At 39.7% G+C, this 18,612-nt stretch overlaps 1 protein-coding gene across 9 annotated transcripts in view; it reads right to left on the bottom strand.

Annotated features, from left to right (window-relative positions):
- LOC124798672 (myb-like protein X) overlaps nt 1–18,612 on the bottom strand; it is a 242,037-nt gene that overhangs the window by 22,488 nt on the left and 200,937 nt on the right. For 8 of the 9 annotated variants that reach the window (XM_047262183.1, XM_047262230.1, XM_047262191.1 and 5 more), the window contains 3 exons: nt 16,638–16,872; nt 16,360–16,487; nt 16,140–16,279 (listed from right to left, as the gene is read on the bottom strand). In XM_047262183.1, coding sequence (XP_047118139.1) covers nt 16,140–16,279; nt 16,360–16,487; nt 16,638–16,872 — 503 coding nt within the window. The remainder of the gene's footprint in view (nt 1–16,139; nt 16,280–16,359; nt 16,488–16,637; nt 16,873–18,612) is intronic. The other variant, XM_047262222.1, reaches the window with a different exon arrangement.

Genomic DNA, 18,612 nt, shown 5'->3' on the forward strand with positions numbered 1-18,612 from the left:
AAAGAGGAAGTAGCCGAAGATGAGATAGGTGATATGATACTGTGAGAAGAATGACAGAACACTGAAGGGTCTAAGTCAAAATATGGCCATTATGAAGATGACATGCCCTTGGAAATATTTCGATCCTTGGAAAAGCCAGTCGTGACTGAACTATTTCATCTGGTGTGCAAGATATAAGAGACAGGAAACATACCCTCAGACTGTAATAATAAGAAGAATGTAAGAATCCAAATTCCAAGCAAGGCTTGAGCTAACAAGGGTGAATATTACTGACACGAAAGTTTAATACATCAGGGCTGCACAATGGAAAAACTGGTATAAGCAGACCTTGGGGAAGATCAGTTTGGGTTCTGTAGAAATGTAAGAATATGTGAAGCCTTATTGGCCCTATGGTTCATCTTAGAAGGGCGAATAAAGGAAGGTAAACATACACTTATAGTAATTGCAGATCTATACATAGGTTTTGACAATGTTGACTGAATTACACACCCTCTGAAATTATGAAGGTAGCATTGATAAAATACAGAGGACAAAATTTTGTATACAACATGTACAGAAACCAGACTACTGTTATAGAAGTCTAAGGATATGAAAGTGAAGCAGTGGATTCGAAGGGAGTGAGGGTGGTAGACTATCCCAGATGTTATTCAATGTGTACATTGAGCAAGCAGCAATGGAAACCAAGGAGTAATTTGTGAAGAGGATTAAAGTTTAGAGAGAAGAAATAAAAATTTTGAATGCAGTGGATGTTGTGTAGTTGAAATGAGGGTGTTAAGATAAACAACAACAAAAGTAAAACAACAGGCAAGGAATGTAGTTGAATTAAGGATACAGGATGCTTATAAATGGAGGAAAAATCGAAATTTTTTAATGACTTTATTACATTCTATAGTCTTTCCTGATTACATTGATATGTAAATTATACGGTTTCAGATGAAGAATGACCTATATATACCGAATTTTAAAGTTACGGTCATGTATGCTGCCACACCCTCTTTACTTCTATTACAGAAACCAGTATTATTTTGAAAAGAACTGTGAACTGTCTGTTTCCAGCGGTTATATGTACGATACATTGTATATGTTGGTAACAGTGCAGGTTTCTAGTGTCTGTAAATGATTATCTTTGTTAATATTTACTTCTGTGTCGCTGAAGCAGTGTGTTCATGTGTTACTGGATGTTGGTTGCCCAAGTGCTACATATACTTGTGGAAGTACATATCCTTTAGTGTGCAATAAATATGAACTATACCATGCATCAAGAAATTCAACAAAAGGAAATTCCGTGGTAACCAGTTCACAAACAAAGCAAGCCACACTGTTGAAAGTAACCTATGTATCAGTTCTTCAGGGAAGAAACTCCCACAATGCACGCCTCCTAGTGATTCAAATTTTTGTGTTAACAATGACGCTGTTTGTAACGGATTTGTTGTTGTTGATGTGGGCATCTCATCTTCTTTGGTAAAGGAAGTGGCGAAACGTAAACAATGTGATGGTGTAGGCTGTCTGAGAATAACTGAACAACAAAGTAGCAGGAAGGGTTTAGTGTCAAAATTAGTTGTTCTGTGTAGATTCTGAAATAAATCTACCTCGAAAATGACTTCAAACATTGTGCATAATCCCTATGATGTGAATCTGAAGTTAGTGTATGCAATGTGCGCAATAGGAAAAGGGGGGAAAAACTGCTCAAACATTTTGTGGTTGGATGGACCTTCCTCCTACTCCCTGTAGGTTCCACAAGTACATAAAAATACGTTTAGGTGCCTTAACGGTTGGGTCTAAAGCATCTATGAAACATGCAGTGGAAGAAATTGTAAATATTAGTGGAACCAGGGACATTGCTGTTGCACTTGATGGGACATCCAACGTCGAGGACATTGTTCCTTGAATGGTGTTGTAAGTGCTACTTCTCTGGAGAATGTTGATGTTGAGTGCTTATCTAAATACTGTAACACCTGCCATGGTAGCGCTGAAGGATATGCTGAACATCAGTGTTCTAAGAATTGTGATGGTTGCAGTGGAGGTATGGAGTGTGATGGAGCTCTAAAAATATTTCAGAGGTCGGTGGCAATTTATAATGTTAGATATACGAAGTACTTAGGCGATGGAAACTCTAAAGCTTTCAATAACATTAATGAGTTTAATGTTTATGGTGATACATTGGTAACAAAACTGGAGTGTTGTGGACATGAGCAAAAGAGGATGGGTGCTAGATTGGGAAAGCTACGAAGAGAAATGAAAGGAAAGTTGCTATCTGATAGAAAATCTGTGTCTGGCCAAGGGAGATTGACAGAAACTAAAATAGACCATCTTCAGAGTTATTATGGACTGGCCAGTAGACAAACTGCATCTCTGAATAACGTTACAGGAATGAGAAAAGCTATATGGGCCACCTACTTTCATAAGTTGTCCACAGATGACCACCTTGTTCACAGACTTTGCCCTAAAGGAGCTGATTCTTGGTCTGGTTACCAAAAAGCAAAAGAAAGTGGTCAAATATACCATCATATGCATTCTCTTCCTGAGCCTATTATGAATGAAGAAAAACCAATTTTTAGAGACCTGAGTGACCCTGTTTTGCTTTGTAAATGTCTTCATGGGGCACTCAGAATACAAATTCAAGTTTCAACCATTGCATATGGGAAAGATAACCCAAGAACGTTTTTGTAGGACTAAATACATTAAAAGTTGGTGTACTAGATGCAGTGATATATTTCAATGATGGAGTGATAGGAAGGTTGGAGGTCCTGAGAAATTTAGGCATAAAATGTGGCTCTAATATTGAAGATCAATTGCTTGCGTGTGACAGATAATAGGTGGATGAAGCTGAAAGATTTGCTCTTCAAGTTACCAAAGAAGCAAGAAGTGCTAAAAGGAATGCCAAGAGGAAGCTTGAAGATGAAGGAATGCTGCAGGATGAAGATTTTGCTTCAGGAATGTTCTGAGGCACAATTTAATTGGACTCACATCTTCATTCGCAATTTTCTGCAAGTTGTATTTTTCAGGATTCAGGTACAAATATTTCCAAAAGTTTATAAAGCATTGCTCTGATTTTTTTCTGTAACTTGCAATAGTCCATACTTATGTAGTAGACCTAAGCTTTATTGCAAAATCAACTAAATCATACAAAAAATAAGTCTTAATAGATAAAAAAATTATAAAAATTAAAATGTAAGATGTGATATTTTTTATGCTTGTAATATACATAATAGGTGGTATTAAACAGGTCTAATACCTCAGCCATCAGTAAAAATTTTATCTCCAAATGTATAACATTGGATTAAATGGTACCTCAATTTGAGAAAGCATTTTGGAAAAAAAAAATTGCATCAATTTCTTTGTAATTTCTTTAATAACACAAAGCAGGTTCAAAAATATTCAAAATACTTCTAATTTGTTTAGAAAGTGTGCTGCATTACCTGGTATCAACAAAAAATTCCATAAAACATGTACAGGGCTATTACAAATGATTGAAGCGATTTCATAAATTCACTGTAGTTCCATTCATTGACATATGGTCACGACACACTACAGATACGTAGAAAAACTCATAAAGTTTTGTTCGGCTGAAGCCGCACTTCAGTTTTCTGCCGCCAGAGCGCTCGAGAGCGCAGTGAGACAAAATGGCGACAGGACCCGAGAAAGCGTATGTCGTGCTTGAAATGCACTCACATCAGTCGGTCATAACAGTGCAACGACACTTCAGGACGAAGTTCAACAAAGATCCACCAACTGCTAACTCCATTCGGCGATGGTATGCGCAGTTTAAAGCTTCTGGATGCCTCTGTAAGGGGAAATCAAAGGGTCGGCCTGCAGTGAGCGAAGAAACAGTTGAACGTGTGCGGGCAAGTTTCACGCGTAGCCTGCGGAAGTCAACGAATAAAGCAAGCAGGGAGCTAAACGTACCACAGCCGACAGTTTTGAAAATTTTACGGAAAAGGCTAAAGCAGAAGCATTACCGTTTACAATTGCTACAAGCCCTGACACCCGATGACAAAGTCAAACGCTTTGAATTTTCAGCACGGTTGCAACAGCTCATGGAAGAGGATGCGTTCAGTGCGAAACTTGTTTTCAGTGATGAAGCAACATTTTTTCTTAATGGTGAAGTGAACAGACACAATGTGCGAATCTGGGCGGTAGAGAATCCTCACGTATTCGTGCAGAAAATTCGCAATTCACCAAAAGTTAACATGTTTTGTGCAATCTCACGGTTTAAAGCTTACGGCCCCTTTTTCTTCTGCGAAAAAAACGTTACAGGACACGTGTATCTGGACATGCTGGAAAATTGGCTCATGCCACAACTGGAGACCGACAGCGCCGACTTCATCTTTCAACAGGATGGTGCTCCACCGCACTTCCATCATGATGTTCGGCATTTCTTAAACAGGAGATTGGAAAAACGATGGATCGGTCGTGGTGGAGATCATGATCAGCAATTCATGTCATGGCCTCCATGCTCTCCCGACTTAATCCCATGCGATTTCTTTCTGTGGGGTTATGTGAAAGATTCAGTGTTTAAACCTGCTCCACCAAGAAACGTGCCAGAACTGCAAGCTCGCATCGATGCTTTCGAACTCATTGATGGGGACATGCTGCGCCGAGTGTGGGAGGAACTTGATTATCGGCTTGATGTCTGCCAAATCACTAAAGAGGCACATATCGAAAATTTGTGAATGCCTAAAAAAACTGAGTTTTTGTATGTGTGTGCAAAGCATTGTGAAAATATCTCAAACAATAAAGTTATTGTAGAGCTGTGAAATCGCTTCAATCATTTGTAATAACCCTGTGCATTATAAACAGTGCCTGGAAGAAATAGGTGTTGAGTTTTACATAATATTGAGCCGGAAAAGTACCCTGTATCCTTAAACCAGGTGATGCTGAATGAATTGCACTATGAAATGAGATAATAAAAGTAAATCACTTTTGCTATTTGGACAGAAAAATAACTGATGATAGCCGAAAAAGAGAGGATATAAAAATGCGAACTGCCAACAGTAAGAAAAACATTTCTGAAAAAGAAGAATTTGTTAACACTGAATATAAATTAAAGTGTTCAGAAGTATTTTCTGAAGGTATTTGCATGGAGTTCACGAATGTACAAAAGTGAAACATGTATGATAAGCAGTTCAGACATGAAGAGAATAGAAGCTCCTGAAATGTGGTGCTGTAAAAGAACTCTAGAGGCTAGATGGGTAACTAATGAAAAGGTACAGAATCAAATTTAGGAAAAAAGAAATTAAATGCACGACATGACTAAAAGAAGGGAATGCCTGATAGAACACATCTTAAGACATCACATAATCATCATCAATCTTGTAATGGTGAGAACTGCGGAGGTACAAATCATAGAGAAAAATCAAGAGATGAATACAGTAAGTCAGTTGAAATGGATATAGAATGCAGAAAGAGGTTCAAATGGATGTTGAATACAGTAAGATGCAGAATACAGTAACCAGGATCAAATGGATGTAGAATGCAAAGTTATTCAAAGATGGAGAGGCTTGCACAGAATAGACCAGTGTGGAGAGCTCTGTCAAACTGATCGTTGGACTGAAGACGACAACAACAACAACATCTACGTACATACTCTGCAAACCACTGTTTACTTACGCATCCTTAAGAGAATGCTTCTGAGGTAGTAAATAAATGGTCTAAAAGCTCGATACCATGATGAAGAATGGCACAACAGACCCTTCTGGCAATGTTTACACCACAACAGCAGATTCTAACTACCTTGCCTTTCCAGAATGAGATTTTCACTCTGCAACGGAGTGTGCGCTGATATGAAACTTCCTGGCAGATTAAAACTGTGTGCCCGACCGAGACTCGAACTCGGGACCGAGGTACACAGTTTTAATCTGCCAGGAAGTTTCATACCTTGCCTTTCAATTGTAGGCCATTGTTGTATCACTGTACTCATGATTTCAAGAACTATGAGATCGTTCCTCTACTGGAGTAGCAGAGTACGTGTAGCACGCACATATGAATTTTTTAGGTTAGAGGAATCCCTCCATGGGGCCAATAACATTCCTTCTGGGTCCAGACAAAATAGCATCATCATAGCAGATCGGAGAAAAAAATGTTAATATAGTATCAATTAACTGCAGGACTGATCTCTCTTAAAAACAGTAACAATGCCCATATAGTACGTGGGACAGAAAGATGGCTGAAACCAATGGTTAATAGCAATGAAATTCTAAACCCCAACTGGAATGTTTGTTGCAAAGATAGGTTGAATGCTAGTGATGGGAGCAAGTTGGTAACTATAAAAATATGATAATATCTCTTGAGATTAGTACAGACACAGAATATGAAATAATTGGGCTGAAGGTAAGTGTTCAAGATGGATCCGACATGGTTGTTGGATGCTTTTATAGACCCTCTGCGTCAGCAACAGTAGTGACGGGACGATTGAGGGGAAACTTTGAGAATATTTCGCATAAATTTCCTTGTCACGTTAAAGTTTTAGGTTGAGATTTTAACTTGCCTACTATAGATTGGCAGGCTCAAGTGATTACGTTGGGTAGAAGGGACAGAGAATCATGTGAAATTGTTGTAAGTGCATTATCTGAAAATTACCTTAAGCAGTTAATCAGATAACCAACTTGTGAAGATAACCTCTTAGACCTGCTAGTGACAAATACATCCAAACTTTTCAACTCCATTAGTACAGATAGGGGATCAGTGATCATAAGACTAGTACAGCATCACTAAATTCAGCTGTAAATAAGAATACAAAGAACAGGAAGATCTTCCTGCTTAGCAGAGCATCAAGAGACAGATTTCGGATTACCTGACAGGTCTCTCAAAAATGTCACCTCCAGCACTGAAGATATTGAGCACCAATGGACAAAGCTCAAGAGAATCATACAAAACATTTTAGACAAGTATGTCCTGAGCGAAATTTTAAGGGATGGACAACAATAGAGCTTCACTGCAAATTTCAACATAGCCAATGCCTCACAGAAAGTAAAACTCTAGCTATCATCTTGAAAGAAAATCCTTAGAAGTTCTGGTCTTATATTAAATCAGTAAATGGATTGAAGCCATCTGTCCAGATACACTGTGCCCATAATGGCACTGAAACAGACAATGACACAGAAAAGCCCAAAATACTGTCTTTTCCAAAACTGTTTCACAGAGGAAGACCTCACTGTAGTTCTTCCTTTCAATCATCGCACAAATGACAAAAATGACTGATATCAAAGTAAGTAATCAAGGGATAGAAAAGCAACTGAAATCGTTCAACAGGGGAAGGCCAATGAACCTAACTTTATATCAGTTTCGTTCAACGCAGAGGTAAGCGAAAGAACTTGAGCTTCTTCTAGTAGCGGCATACTCTAGGTCTCTTGAGGAGCGAAGCACTCCTAATTATTGCAAAAAAAAGCACATCGCTCCCATTTTCAAAAAGGGTTGTCAAACAGATGCACAAGTGCATTTGAAAATGAGAATAAACTCTTGTGCTAAGCATGAAAAAATAAGTAACTGGTGCAGTTTTTCATTATTTAAACCAATATACTGCTTCCTCCAACATAAAAGTTAGCTCACAAAAAGACCACGAAGATAAAATTAGAGACATTGGAGCCCATATGGAGGCTTACAAGCAATCTTTCTTCCCATGAACCACTGGGAAAAGGAGGAAGTGACACTGATACATGATGTACCCTCTACCACAGACCCTGTAAGGTGATTTGAAGTATTGATGTACATATAGCTGTACATTCATCTTCAATTCGAAGCTCCAATATATTTGTTGGGGTATTATGGTACAGAAGCTATGTTTTACTACCAATAAGAATGCTATTTATCTAATGAAATGAACCATTTTCAGGCTTTTTTAAACAGTTAGTTGTATCACAAAATGATTCACCTGGTCCTCTGCCACAGCGTGCAAGACCCAAGAAGAACTATAGTGTGATCTTACAGAACAGTGAATTACAGATGCAGACAGCCACAAGTAATTGTCTACACTGCCTGCTTTCACAAGTTCCTGAAATGAGGCAACATTTTCTCAAGTGCGGAATGAAGGTTGATCTCACTTGGAGAGGTCTGAAACTGGAACCCACCAATTTCAACTAACTTCAGCGTACTTTCTGAAGACCACTCTGAAGAGACTCCTATTAAAGGGTTCAGATCATTACACTTACTTAAAGGAAAAGTCAGGGTAAAGTCATGGTGCAGCTTGTGTTTCAGACCAAGTGGAGTAGATACAATGCACACAAAAGTAAGGAAACATTATTTTTACAAATACATTGATAAGCCAGAACATTATGACCACCTAGCTAATATGTAACAGCCACTGTGTCCACTTCTGGCATGGATAACAGTGGCGACGCATTGTGGTACAGAAGCAAAAGGGTCTTAAGGTTGCTGGAGGAAGTAGGCACCATACCTGAAGAGTCAAGTCACCGAACTCCTGTAAATTCTGGAAAAGGGGGGGGGGGGGGGCGTGATGGGCTCTGGCACCACATTCAATCACATCCCAAGTGATTGATTTCGATTGGGTTCAGATTTGGTGAGTTGGGGGGCCAGCACATCAACTGAAACTCACCATTCTGTTCCTCAAACCACTCGATCGTACCCCTGGCCTTGTGACATGGCTCATTATATTGCTGAAAAATGCCACTGTCATCGGGAAACGTAATCATCAAGAAGGAGTGTATGTGGTCTGCAATCAGTGTACGATACTCCTTGGCTGTCACAGTGCCTAGTACGAGCTCCACTGGACCCATGGATGCCCACATGAATGTCCTACAGAGAATAATGGAGCCACTGCCAGCTTGTCTCCATCCCACAGTACAGGTGTAAAGGAGCTGTTCCTCTGCAAGACAACAGATTTGTACCTTCCCATCAGCATAATGAAGAAGGTATTGGGACTCATCAGACCATACACTGTTCAGCCACTGCGCCATTGTCCAGTCTGATGGTCATGTGCTCCTTTCAGTCATAGCTGTGAATTTGTGGTGTGAACACTGGTCCATACATGGGTCATCGGCTGCAGAGGTCCATTGTTAGGAGTGTTTGGTGCACTGTGTGTTCAGACACACTTGAATTCTGCCCAACATTAAAGTCTAATGTTAGTTCCACCACTGTTCACCAACTGTCCTGTTTTACCAATCTTCTCAGCCTATGACATCTGACACCTTTATTGAAGGATGGCCATCCAACCCCACAACGTCTGGACATGGTTTCACGTCTATTTCGCCATGTGTTGAAAACTCTCACTACAACACTCCTTGAACATCGACACGCAAGTCTCCGAAGTGGCGTCAACTCGAAAGACTTGCACCAGGCGAACGGTCTACCCGACGGGAGGCCCTATCCACGCGGCATTTACATTTACATTTTTACTCCTCGAACACCCAATAAGTTGTGAAGTTTCTGAAATACTTGTGCCAAGCCTCCGGGCCATCATAATCTGCCTATTCTACACACAGACAGCACGCTCACACTGACATCACATTCACTGTGTGTGTGTGTCTTAACTAGCCGCCATTCCTCGTCAGGTAATGTAGTTGTAGTAGTGGTAGTAGTAGTAGTAGTAGTAGTAGTAGTAGTAGCAGCAGCAGCAGCAGCAGCAGCAGCTCTATTCATCCGTAGATCTCTTTTTGCAAGGATGCAGGACATGTCAAAATATTTACAAATTTAGATGAATTTAAAATAAGCTAATTCATAAACACATATATTTACGGACTTCTAGTTAGAGAAAATCAATAGATTTACTCTTGGTAGACAATACTCTTTTTACAAATAACATATTAAATAATGTAATGTCACATTGTTCACTCATATCTCACAATCAGTTACTGCACACACTATACACACATTGTTTTATAACACTTCACTCACTACACACACACACACACACACACACACACACACACACACACACACACACACACACACCTGCTGAATGATTAGTATACTGAGCAGGAGAGTATATAAATCATTTTTCAAGATATAACACAGGTCCAGAAATGCACATGAATGCTATTTATTAGGTTGTCTGTGCATAGACTTTACACTCATGACCAGTCAGTTGCGTAACTAATTAGGATACCAAATACAATTAGGATACCAAATACAATTAGGATACCAAATACAATTAGGATACCAAATACAATTAGGATACCAAATACAATTAGGATACCAAATATTGTTTTTTTCCAGATTTGTCATTTGAAAAATGCAGTCAACTTACATTCCAGAGTAAATTATTGCTATTGATGTCAACAGTTTTATTTTGTGTAACAGATGAACTTCAGCGTTGCTTCAAATTTACAGATGTAGCATTGGCAATTGAGGTCACATGCAGATTTATTCTGGAGAAGTTTGAAGGGTTGGACAGGTAATAATGACACTATCTTGGCTCAGAACTAGGACGAATGTTGGGAGAGGAATCGTGAGTGGGCAGCAAATTCCTTCGTGCTGCCAACTGTGGGATTGTACACAGCATACTTATGCTTTTTATGAGCATGAACAATGTTTAAATTGCAGTTTGCTTGAATCCCTTAGTAATTAGAATTGAACTGTCTTTAAAACTGGATCAATACTCATCAATAGAATACATTTGTGCAGGAGACGGTAAAATCTATGCATGATCAAGTGGCGTGTTTGGTACTGCAATATTGTCAATGTTCACCATGAGGTATGATGGGAATGAAAGAGTGTGTGCAGCTACTGGTTCTTGACAGCCAATGAGAGAGCAGTGGGCAGAAAACATGTTTGGAAGCAAGAGACAAAAGAATACTGTAACATCCTCACTTATGTACTCGGAAAAATAGGCTGTGTTCTCAGGCCCCACAGTAACTGCATTCTTGAAAATGACAAATTTTTGGGAGATACAGTCAAATGTGTGTGACCACCAACATTATAAATTTTACCGATTCTAATTTTACTTGCAGCAATTTAAACATTGCTATTAGGTCCCACCCTAAACTCCATCTTGGGGCTCTCAGCATATTCGGAAGGGAGAGATAAATATTTGTGACAACTAAAGTGATAAACTTCATTTCATTCCTTCTCATTATATAGAAATAAATTGCCTCTTCTCCCCTGACCATGTCCCCCAGTGATAATTATTATTATTGCTGCTATTGTTATTATTATTACTATTATTATTAAAAATGATGACACCACAGACAGATGGCTCAGATAGTAAGCAAAAAGGATTAAAGTGAAGATAAAAATTAATGTAAATCATCTATTTCTTTTTATTTCGTTTCTCCTTGAATTACCAAAATGTAAACACGAGATTGCATGAGTTTGGAACAGATATAATCTTAACTTTTTTAGGCAGATACTTTATATCAATACAGGAGTTGGTAATTTTGATTATCCGGAATAAGTTAAACATAAGATTTTCTCAAGGAGCCCCTTATGAAAATGGGGTCGGGTCGTCTTATATTCTGGATTCAGGATTGTCTGGTACTTGGGTAGTACAATATTTCTGGATAAGTGCATCTCTTGAAAATTTACCATGCATAAAATTTCCTGCAAGAAATTGTAATATGTTGTCACTCATTTTATATTCTATGGAAAGTTTTACAGTTTCCTTTTTCCATTTCTCATAATCACTGTTTTGCCAGTTATAAAATATACACTGAAGAGCCAAAGAAACTGGTACACATGCCTAATATCGTGTAGGACCCCCCACGAGAATGCAGAAGTGCCGCAACGCAGTGTGGGTAGGACTCAACTGATGTCTAAGTAGTGCTGGAGGGAACTGAAGCCATGAATCCTGCAGGGCTGTCCGTAAATCCATAAGAGTACGAGCGGGTGGAGATCTCTTCTGAACAGCACGTTGCAAGGCATCCCAGATATACTCAATAATGTTCATGTCTGGGATGTTTAGTGGCCAGTGGGAGGGTTTAAATTCAGAAGAGTGTTCCTGGAGCCACTTATACCAATTCTGGATGTGTGGAGTGTCGCATTGTCGTGCTGGAATTGCCCATGTCTGCCTGAATGCACAGTGCACATGAAGGGTTGTGTTGTGTACATAGCTCTGCGTAGTCAGCGCGTACACAACTTTCCCACTAGAGCGCGCCCCGCTAAGCACAACAGCGCAGGCGTAGCGCTCGTCCGTCTCCGCACTACGAGATGGCACTGTCTTAGAGACAGATCAAATTCTGCTTCCGCCGATCCGCGTATTAATATGTAACGCAGCCAATGAGATTGCTGCTGACGTAGAACCTTTTCTCCTCGCACATCACACTCGCGCAGTGATACCTGAACGCTTGAGGTATTATAACGAGTGTACAGACCTCCAATTAGTCAGTCTTAGTCAGTCTGCATCAGTCTATAGTCAAGTTTCAGTCTGCGCCTAATAAGATTATCATATTCCTGTACATAGCCATGAAGAGAAATGTATAGACACTTTGTCAAGTATCAGAGATATGTGAGAGTAAGATTAAAGTACCAAGACCAAAGGAACTTCAGATTGTCAATTGCAAACAGCATCCAGAATCAAGTTACGTAATGTCCATGATTTTTATTATTTTAATAAATGTGTATGAAAATTAATCAAGTTCTGTTTAAAGTTGGTGACCGTCAATCTGCTACTCTAAGCGTGCAAGTGGCATTTCTATCGTCTGACCTAACGGCAGAAGATGAACACGCCACGATAAGACCACGAGACACATTGCTGACACTCGCCTACTTTGTTAGAGCGACAAGTCAAATAATCTGATGGTGTGTGTACCGAAGGTCTTAGAGTACGCACACCACAAGTTGCAAGTGATCAGAAAGGATGCTTACGTATGTGTCACCTGTCAGTCATATCTGGACATATCAGTGGTCCCGTATCACTCCAACTGCACAAGCCCCAAACCATGACAGAGCCTCCACCAGCTTCAACAATCCCCTGCTGACATGCAGGGTCCATAGACTCATGAGGTGGTCGCCATACCCATACACATCTATCTGCTTGATAAAATGTGAACTGAGACTCATCCAACCAGGCAACATGTTTCCAGTCATCAACAGACCAATGTCTGTGCTGACAGGCCCAGGCAAGTTGTAAAGCTCTGTGTTGTGCAGTCATCAAGGGTACACGAGTAGCTCTTCGGCTCCAAAAGCCCATACTGATGAGGTTTTGTTGAATTGTTCCCATGCTGACACTTGTTGATGGCCCACCACTGAAATCTGCAGCAATTTGTGGAAGGGCTGCACTTCTGTCAACGTTGAATGATTCTCTTAAGTTGTTGTTGGTTGCATTCTTGTAGGATATTTTTCCGACGACAGCAATGTCAGAGATTTGAGTTTTACCAGATCCCTGGTATTCACAGTATGCTCGTGAAATGCTCGTACGGGAAATCCCCACTTCGTCATGACCTCGGAGACGTTGGGTATCATCGATCATGCACCGACTGCAGCACCACTTTCAAGCTTACTGAAATCTTGATAACCTGCCACTTTAGCAGCAGTAACCGATCTACCAACTGCTCCAGCCACTTGTTGCATTATATACAGGATGTATATGCAGACAAGTAAAAAAAATTCCCCAGATTCCCCAGTTAAAAATACATTTTCTCCCGGGTGAAAATACACTTTCTCTGTGTGAAGTGACAGTATACTTTTCCTCGAAACTGTAAAACTTATCAATCCTTTGAATGGTTATGGTTATATACACCGGCATAGAATTTCGTGGCCCTTTAGAAAACCAAACGCAGTATTAAAAAAAAATAATAATTTGGAAAGATCTTTGATCTGCCGCAACATGTACATTGCATATTTTCATGTTACGAAAGTATAAATTTGAATTCCACCAAACAGCGCACGTTACTTTCCAAAGCATTGAAATCGAGATTGCAATGCGCTTTTGTAAGCCAGTCACAGATCATGTCACGTGAGCTCACCAGTCGATGACAGCAGATATTCAGAGCATAGGACATGTGATGATGTCAGCAAATAGCAATATCACTTAAGTAACATGTACACACAAATTGGAAAAGTTAATGGTTTAAATTAATATACATAGTGTTGCTACAAGAAAAGCAAAGCTTTCACATATAATACTGCTCTCTAAGATTAATAAGCTGCAAGAGAAGCTAAGCTTTCACACGTAATCATGATCTTTTTTGTGCTTGTTATACTTTCAGATACATCACACAAATGTACCAGTAAAATTTTTAATAATGACATAAATGTCTGATCTTCTGAGCTCGAAATTTTTCTAAATGGTCGACCTCAAAGATTTGATATTTAAATGAGAGTCAAACGCACTGTGATTTAAGAAATTCATTGTAAATTCTTGCACACAGTTCAGCTTGCATAAAAGGAAACTTACTTTGAAAGTAACGCTTTTCAAACAACCATTCACAATATTTGCCCGTGACCTGTTAGAAACAAGTCCGTTTCAGCAGTTGCCAGATAGTACCAGATAACAGGAGTCACCGTGCTTGTGCAGGCTACGTTGATGCAGGAAGCCGGTATGTTCATACATGTAAAACATTAAAAGATCTTACATTATGTCGTAAATGAAACAAGACATCAGAGGATACTCCGACAGCATCAGAATTTCACGAACCACACTAAAATGCATAATTCGGCTTACAGTGCACATTCGTATGTCCAGATTCGGATGTCAATTTTCTTGGTGTACAAGTACTGTATTATCTCATGTTTGGTTCTTTATAATGCCATACGTGCTAGAGGATGAAAACATGCACTTTTGAAATGCAGTGAACAGTTGAAACTAGCCAATAGTGTCGAATTAAACACTTTGTTTCAAATAAATTAACTGCCTCAGCAGAAAAAATTAATAAAAGCCAAAATTTCTTCTTGGCAAACTGATAAAAATAACTTCATTTCTCTGCAAGGTGGTTAATGCTTGACTGTCAGAAAGGTGGCAATAAAATCTGTAACCAATAACATATTTTAGCATTCCATAATTAAGTGAATGAATTTTAATTCACTTGATAGCTCCCGGCCACAGAAATCTATTTTGTTTTCATTTGACATAAGAGCACTAAACGAAGAGGAAACAGCAAAATCAGGAAACGTAAACATAGGTCACTTGGAAACTATCCACCTCCCCATTACAACTCAGACCGCTCTGTGCATCAGCCCTGGATCAATGACATTTTCGAACCGCAGCTTTACTCCGCTCAGCATGCATAGCCCCGTCCCCTTCTGTCTGCAAGAAAGTTTATTTCTAGATGCGATGGGGATTCCCCTGGAAGAGACATGACATCCACTATGCACATATTCAAAATTCAACTCAAGATTCATTCAGAATTTCAAAAATATTCAAAAACCAACAGGGTTGAGTTTCAAAATCATATGAATAATCGATAGACCAACGTGTGCTGAATACTAGGCGCTTTGTGAAACAATGTTTTTTTCCCCCCCTCAAGAATATGAATTGCCAACCCCCCCCCCCCCCCCCCCCACCCCAAATTGTCGCCCGGGGCAGATACCCCAGTTTGCCCCCAATGAATCTGGCAGATGTACCACGCCAGTAAAATTTTTTTGCATAGCATCTTGCTGTTACTGCTTATACAGCTAACAGCCACACTTCTGTAGCCAGAAGCACGGCTCAAGTGCGCATGTGCATGAGCCTGATCGTAACTGCTAAAACTAATCCAATGTAAACAGTTGTGATGTCACGCTCACTGGAGGGAATCTGTGTTATGAAGCATTGCACACAGTCTTCCTAAAGCCTTTGACACATTTTGCTGTTGGCAGACGTGTGTATGAGCACTGTGTTTCGTTCGTTGTTGTATAAGGTGCATTTCCTTTGCAACTTAAGTTTTATTTTCGTTTTTTTCTCTCGTTGATGTTTTATTTTCTCCCAGATGAAAAAAAATTTCTGGGTTTTTCCCGGGTCTCCCGGGTCGTATACACCCTGTATATAGGTGTTGCTGACCTCAGTGCCATATTCTGCCTGTTTACAAATCCCTGTATGCAAATACACGTGCCTATACCAATTTCTTTGGTGCTGCAGCGTATTTGCTTCAAGAATGCATTTTGTCCAAGGCACTAAGGAGGAAAAATGAATCTTGTCATTCAGACAGAAGGTCAAAACACATAGCGGCATTCATTCATTCATTCATTCATTCATCACTAACATCCTTTGTAGGTTGTATCTTATAAATTTCAACTTAGATTTTATACTTCAAGGTCTATAATTTGTTTACCTCTGGCAAACAATTCCAACTGCTTCCATTTGCCGGAATCCTTCAGATTTTCTGCTTCATCTCTGAATAAATTTTTATTTTTATCATACAGTGCCTTCACACCTTCATCTTTTATCTGCTTCCAATTCTCCTCCAGTTTCCTGCAAACTGAAACTTGAAAGCATGTTTCTGTGGGAATACAGCTGCATTATTTGTTTACTTCTTAGAACAACGAACATACCTGAAGTATGGTGCATAAGTGGTCTCCTCTGGTGTCCACCAAGGCTGAGCACGAAGCCTGTCTACATTGTAGAGTGACCTCTGATATTTAGACAGAAACAAACCTTCCCTAACACCAAGTTCATTTACCTGAAATCAGAATTTTATGATATAAAATAGGTCGGCTGAATTCTTAGAATTTTTTTTTTTTTTTTTTTTTTTTTTTTTTTGCAACCACAGAATTAAGAAAATTTCACAACTGTTCACATCTTGTGTGTTCTATTAATCATTTAAACTTACTTCCATTGCTTCCTTTCTTCGACCAAGACGCATAAGTGCATCTCCCAGCTGAAAGAAAAAACGTCCATCTATAGTTCCAGGTTCCCGGGTGGCAATTCCCTCCTGCAGGTATCTGACAGCTTTTGTCATGTTGTAATTCCCAGTCTTCAAGATAAATCCATAATGTACTTGGGCAAATCCATTCCTTGGCCATTTCTGCAAGACATTCTCTAATACTTGTTTTGCTTCTGGGCTCCTACACAGTATAAAATAAAAATGGTCACTTTGTATGTACAATTAAAAGACGTAGAAAAAGTAAGATTTTTGTGGCTCTTAATACAGTGAAACATGTGGCATACTGAATGGACAACACTACTCAACAAAAATATGAAACAACATTTACTGGTCTCAGCAAAGCACAAAAACAAAGTATATCAAGAAATGGTTTATATTATTTGCAAAGTGAGGTTCCAACAATGTGAATGTCCTACTTTTATAGCATACATAATTGTAACACTACATGAAAGTCCAACTGCTTCCAAATTTATAGTCTGTTTTCTCCTACACAATCTTTTACAACCAGTATGGAGAACAAATGATAAAACCCATTGCAACAATGGCTACTGGAAGATTTTTGTTTAATGTTTTTCCAGTCTAACCTGCATACGTCAATATCTTGATGCTTTCTTTTCCATTTATACTTCTGAATTTCTCCCTCTTCATCATTCTGGGTATAACACACTATATCATCAAAGTTTCCGTACACCTGGCTGAAAATGACTTACAGGTCCACAGTGCCCTCCATCGGTAATTATGGACTTCAATATGGTGGCGGCCCACCCTTCGCCTTGATGACAGCTTCCACTCTTGCAGGCGTATGTTCAATCAGGTACTGGAAGGTTTCTTGGGTGAATGGTAGCCCATTCTTCACAGAGTGCTGCACTGAGGAGAGGTATCGATGTCAGTCAGTGAGGCCTGGTATGAAGTCAGTGTTCCAAAACATCCCAAAGATGTTCTATAGGATTCAGGTCAGGACTCTTTGCAGGCCAGTCCATTACATGGATGTTATTGTTGAGTAACCACTCTGCCACAGGCTGTGCATTATGAACAGGTGCTCGATTGTTTTGAAAGACGCAATCGCCATCCCCGAATTGCTGTTCCACAGTGGGAAGTAAGAAGGTGCTTAAAACATCAATGTAGACCTGTGCTGTGATAGTGCCATGCAAAACAACAAGGGGTACAAGCCCCCTCCATGAAAAACATGATCACACCATAACACCACCGCCTTCCAATTTTACTGTTGGCACTACACACACTGGCAGATGACGTTCACCTTGCATTTGCCACACCCACATCTTGGCATCAGATTGCCACATTGTGTACCATGATTCATCACTCCACACATTTTTCCACTGTTCAATTGTCTAAAGTTTACTCCTTACACCAAGCGAGGTGTCGTTCGACATTTACCGGCATGATGTGTGGCTTATGAGCAGCTGCTCAACCATGGAATCCAAGTTTTCTCACCTCCTGCCTAATTGTCATAGTACTTGCAGTGGATCCTTATGCAGTTTGCAATTCCTGTGTGATGATCTGGATGGATGTCTGCCTATTACACATTACGACCCTCTTCAACTGTCGGCGGTCTCTTGTCAGTCAACAGACGAGTTCGGCCTGTATGGTTTTGTGCTGTACGTGCCCCTTCACTTTTCCACTTCACTATCACACTGGAAACAGTGGACCTAGGGATGTTCAGGAGTGTCGAAATCTCGTGTACAGACGTATGAAACAAGTGACACGCTATCACCTGACCACGTTCTACCAGGTGAACCGGTATGAAATGAGCGTTTTTTTGTGAAAATAAAACACTAATTTTGAATTGAAACGTGAAAACATTTTATTCAAAGTACTGACCATTGCTTTCTATACATTTTGACCACCTTTCTGGCAATTTGTGGACACCACGCCAATAGAAATGTTCGTCTTTTGAAGCAAA

This window comes from Schistocerca piceifrons, chromosome 1 (genome assembly GCF_021461385.2).
Source record: "Schistocerca piceifrons isolate TAMUIC-IGC-003096 chromosome 1, iqSchPice1.1, whole genome shotgun sequence".
Taxonomy (NCBI): Eukaryota; Metazoa; Arthropoda; class Insecta; order Orthoptera; family Acrididae; genus Schistocerca; species Schistocerca piceifrons.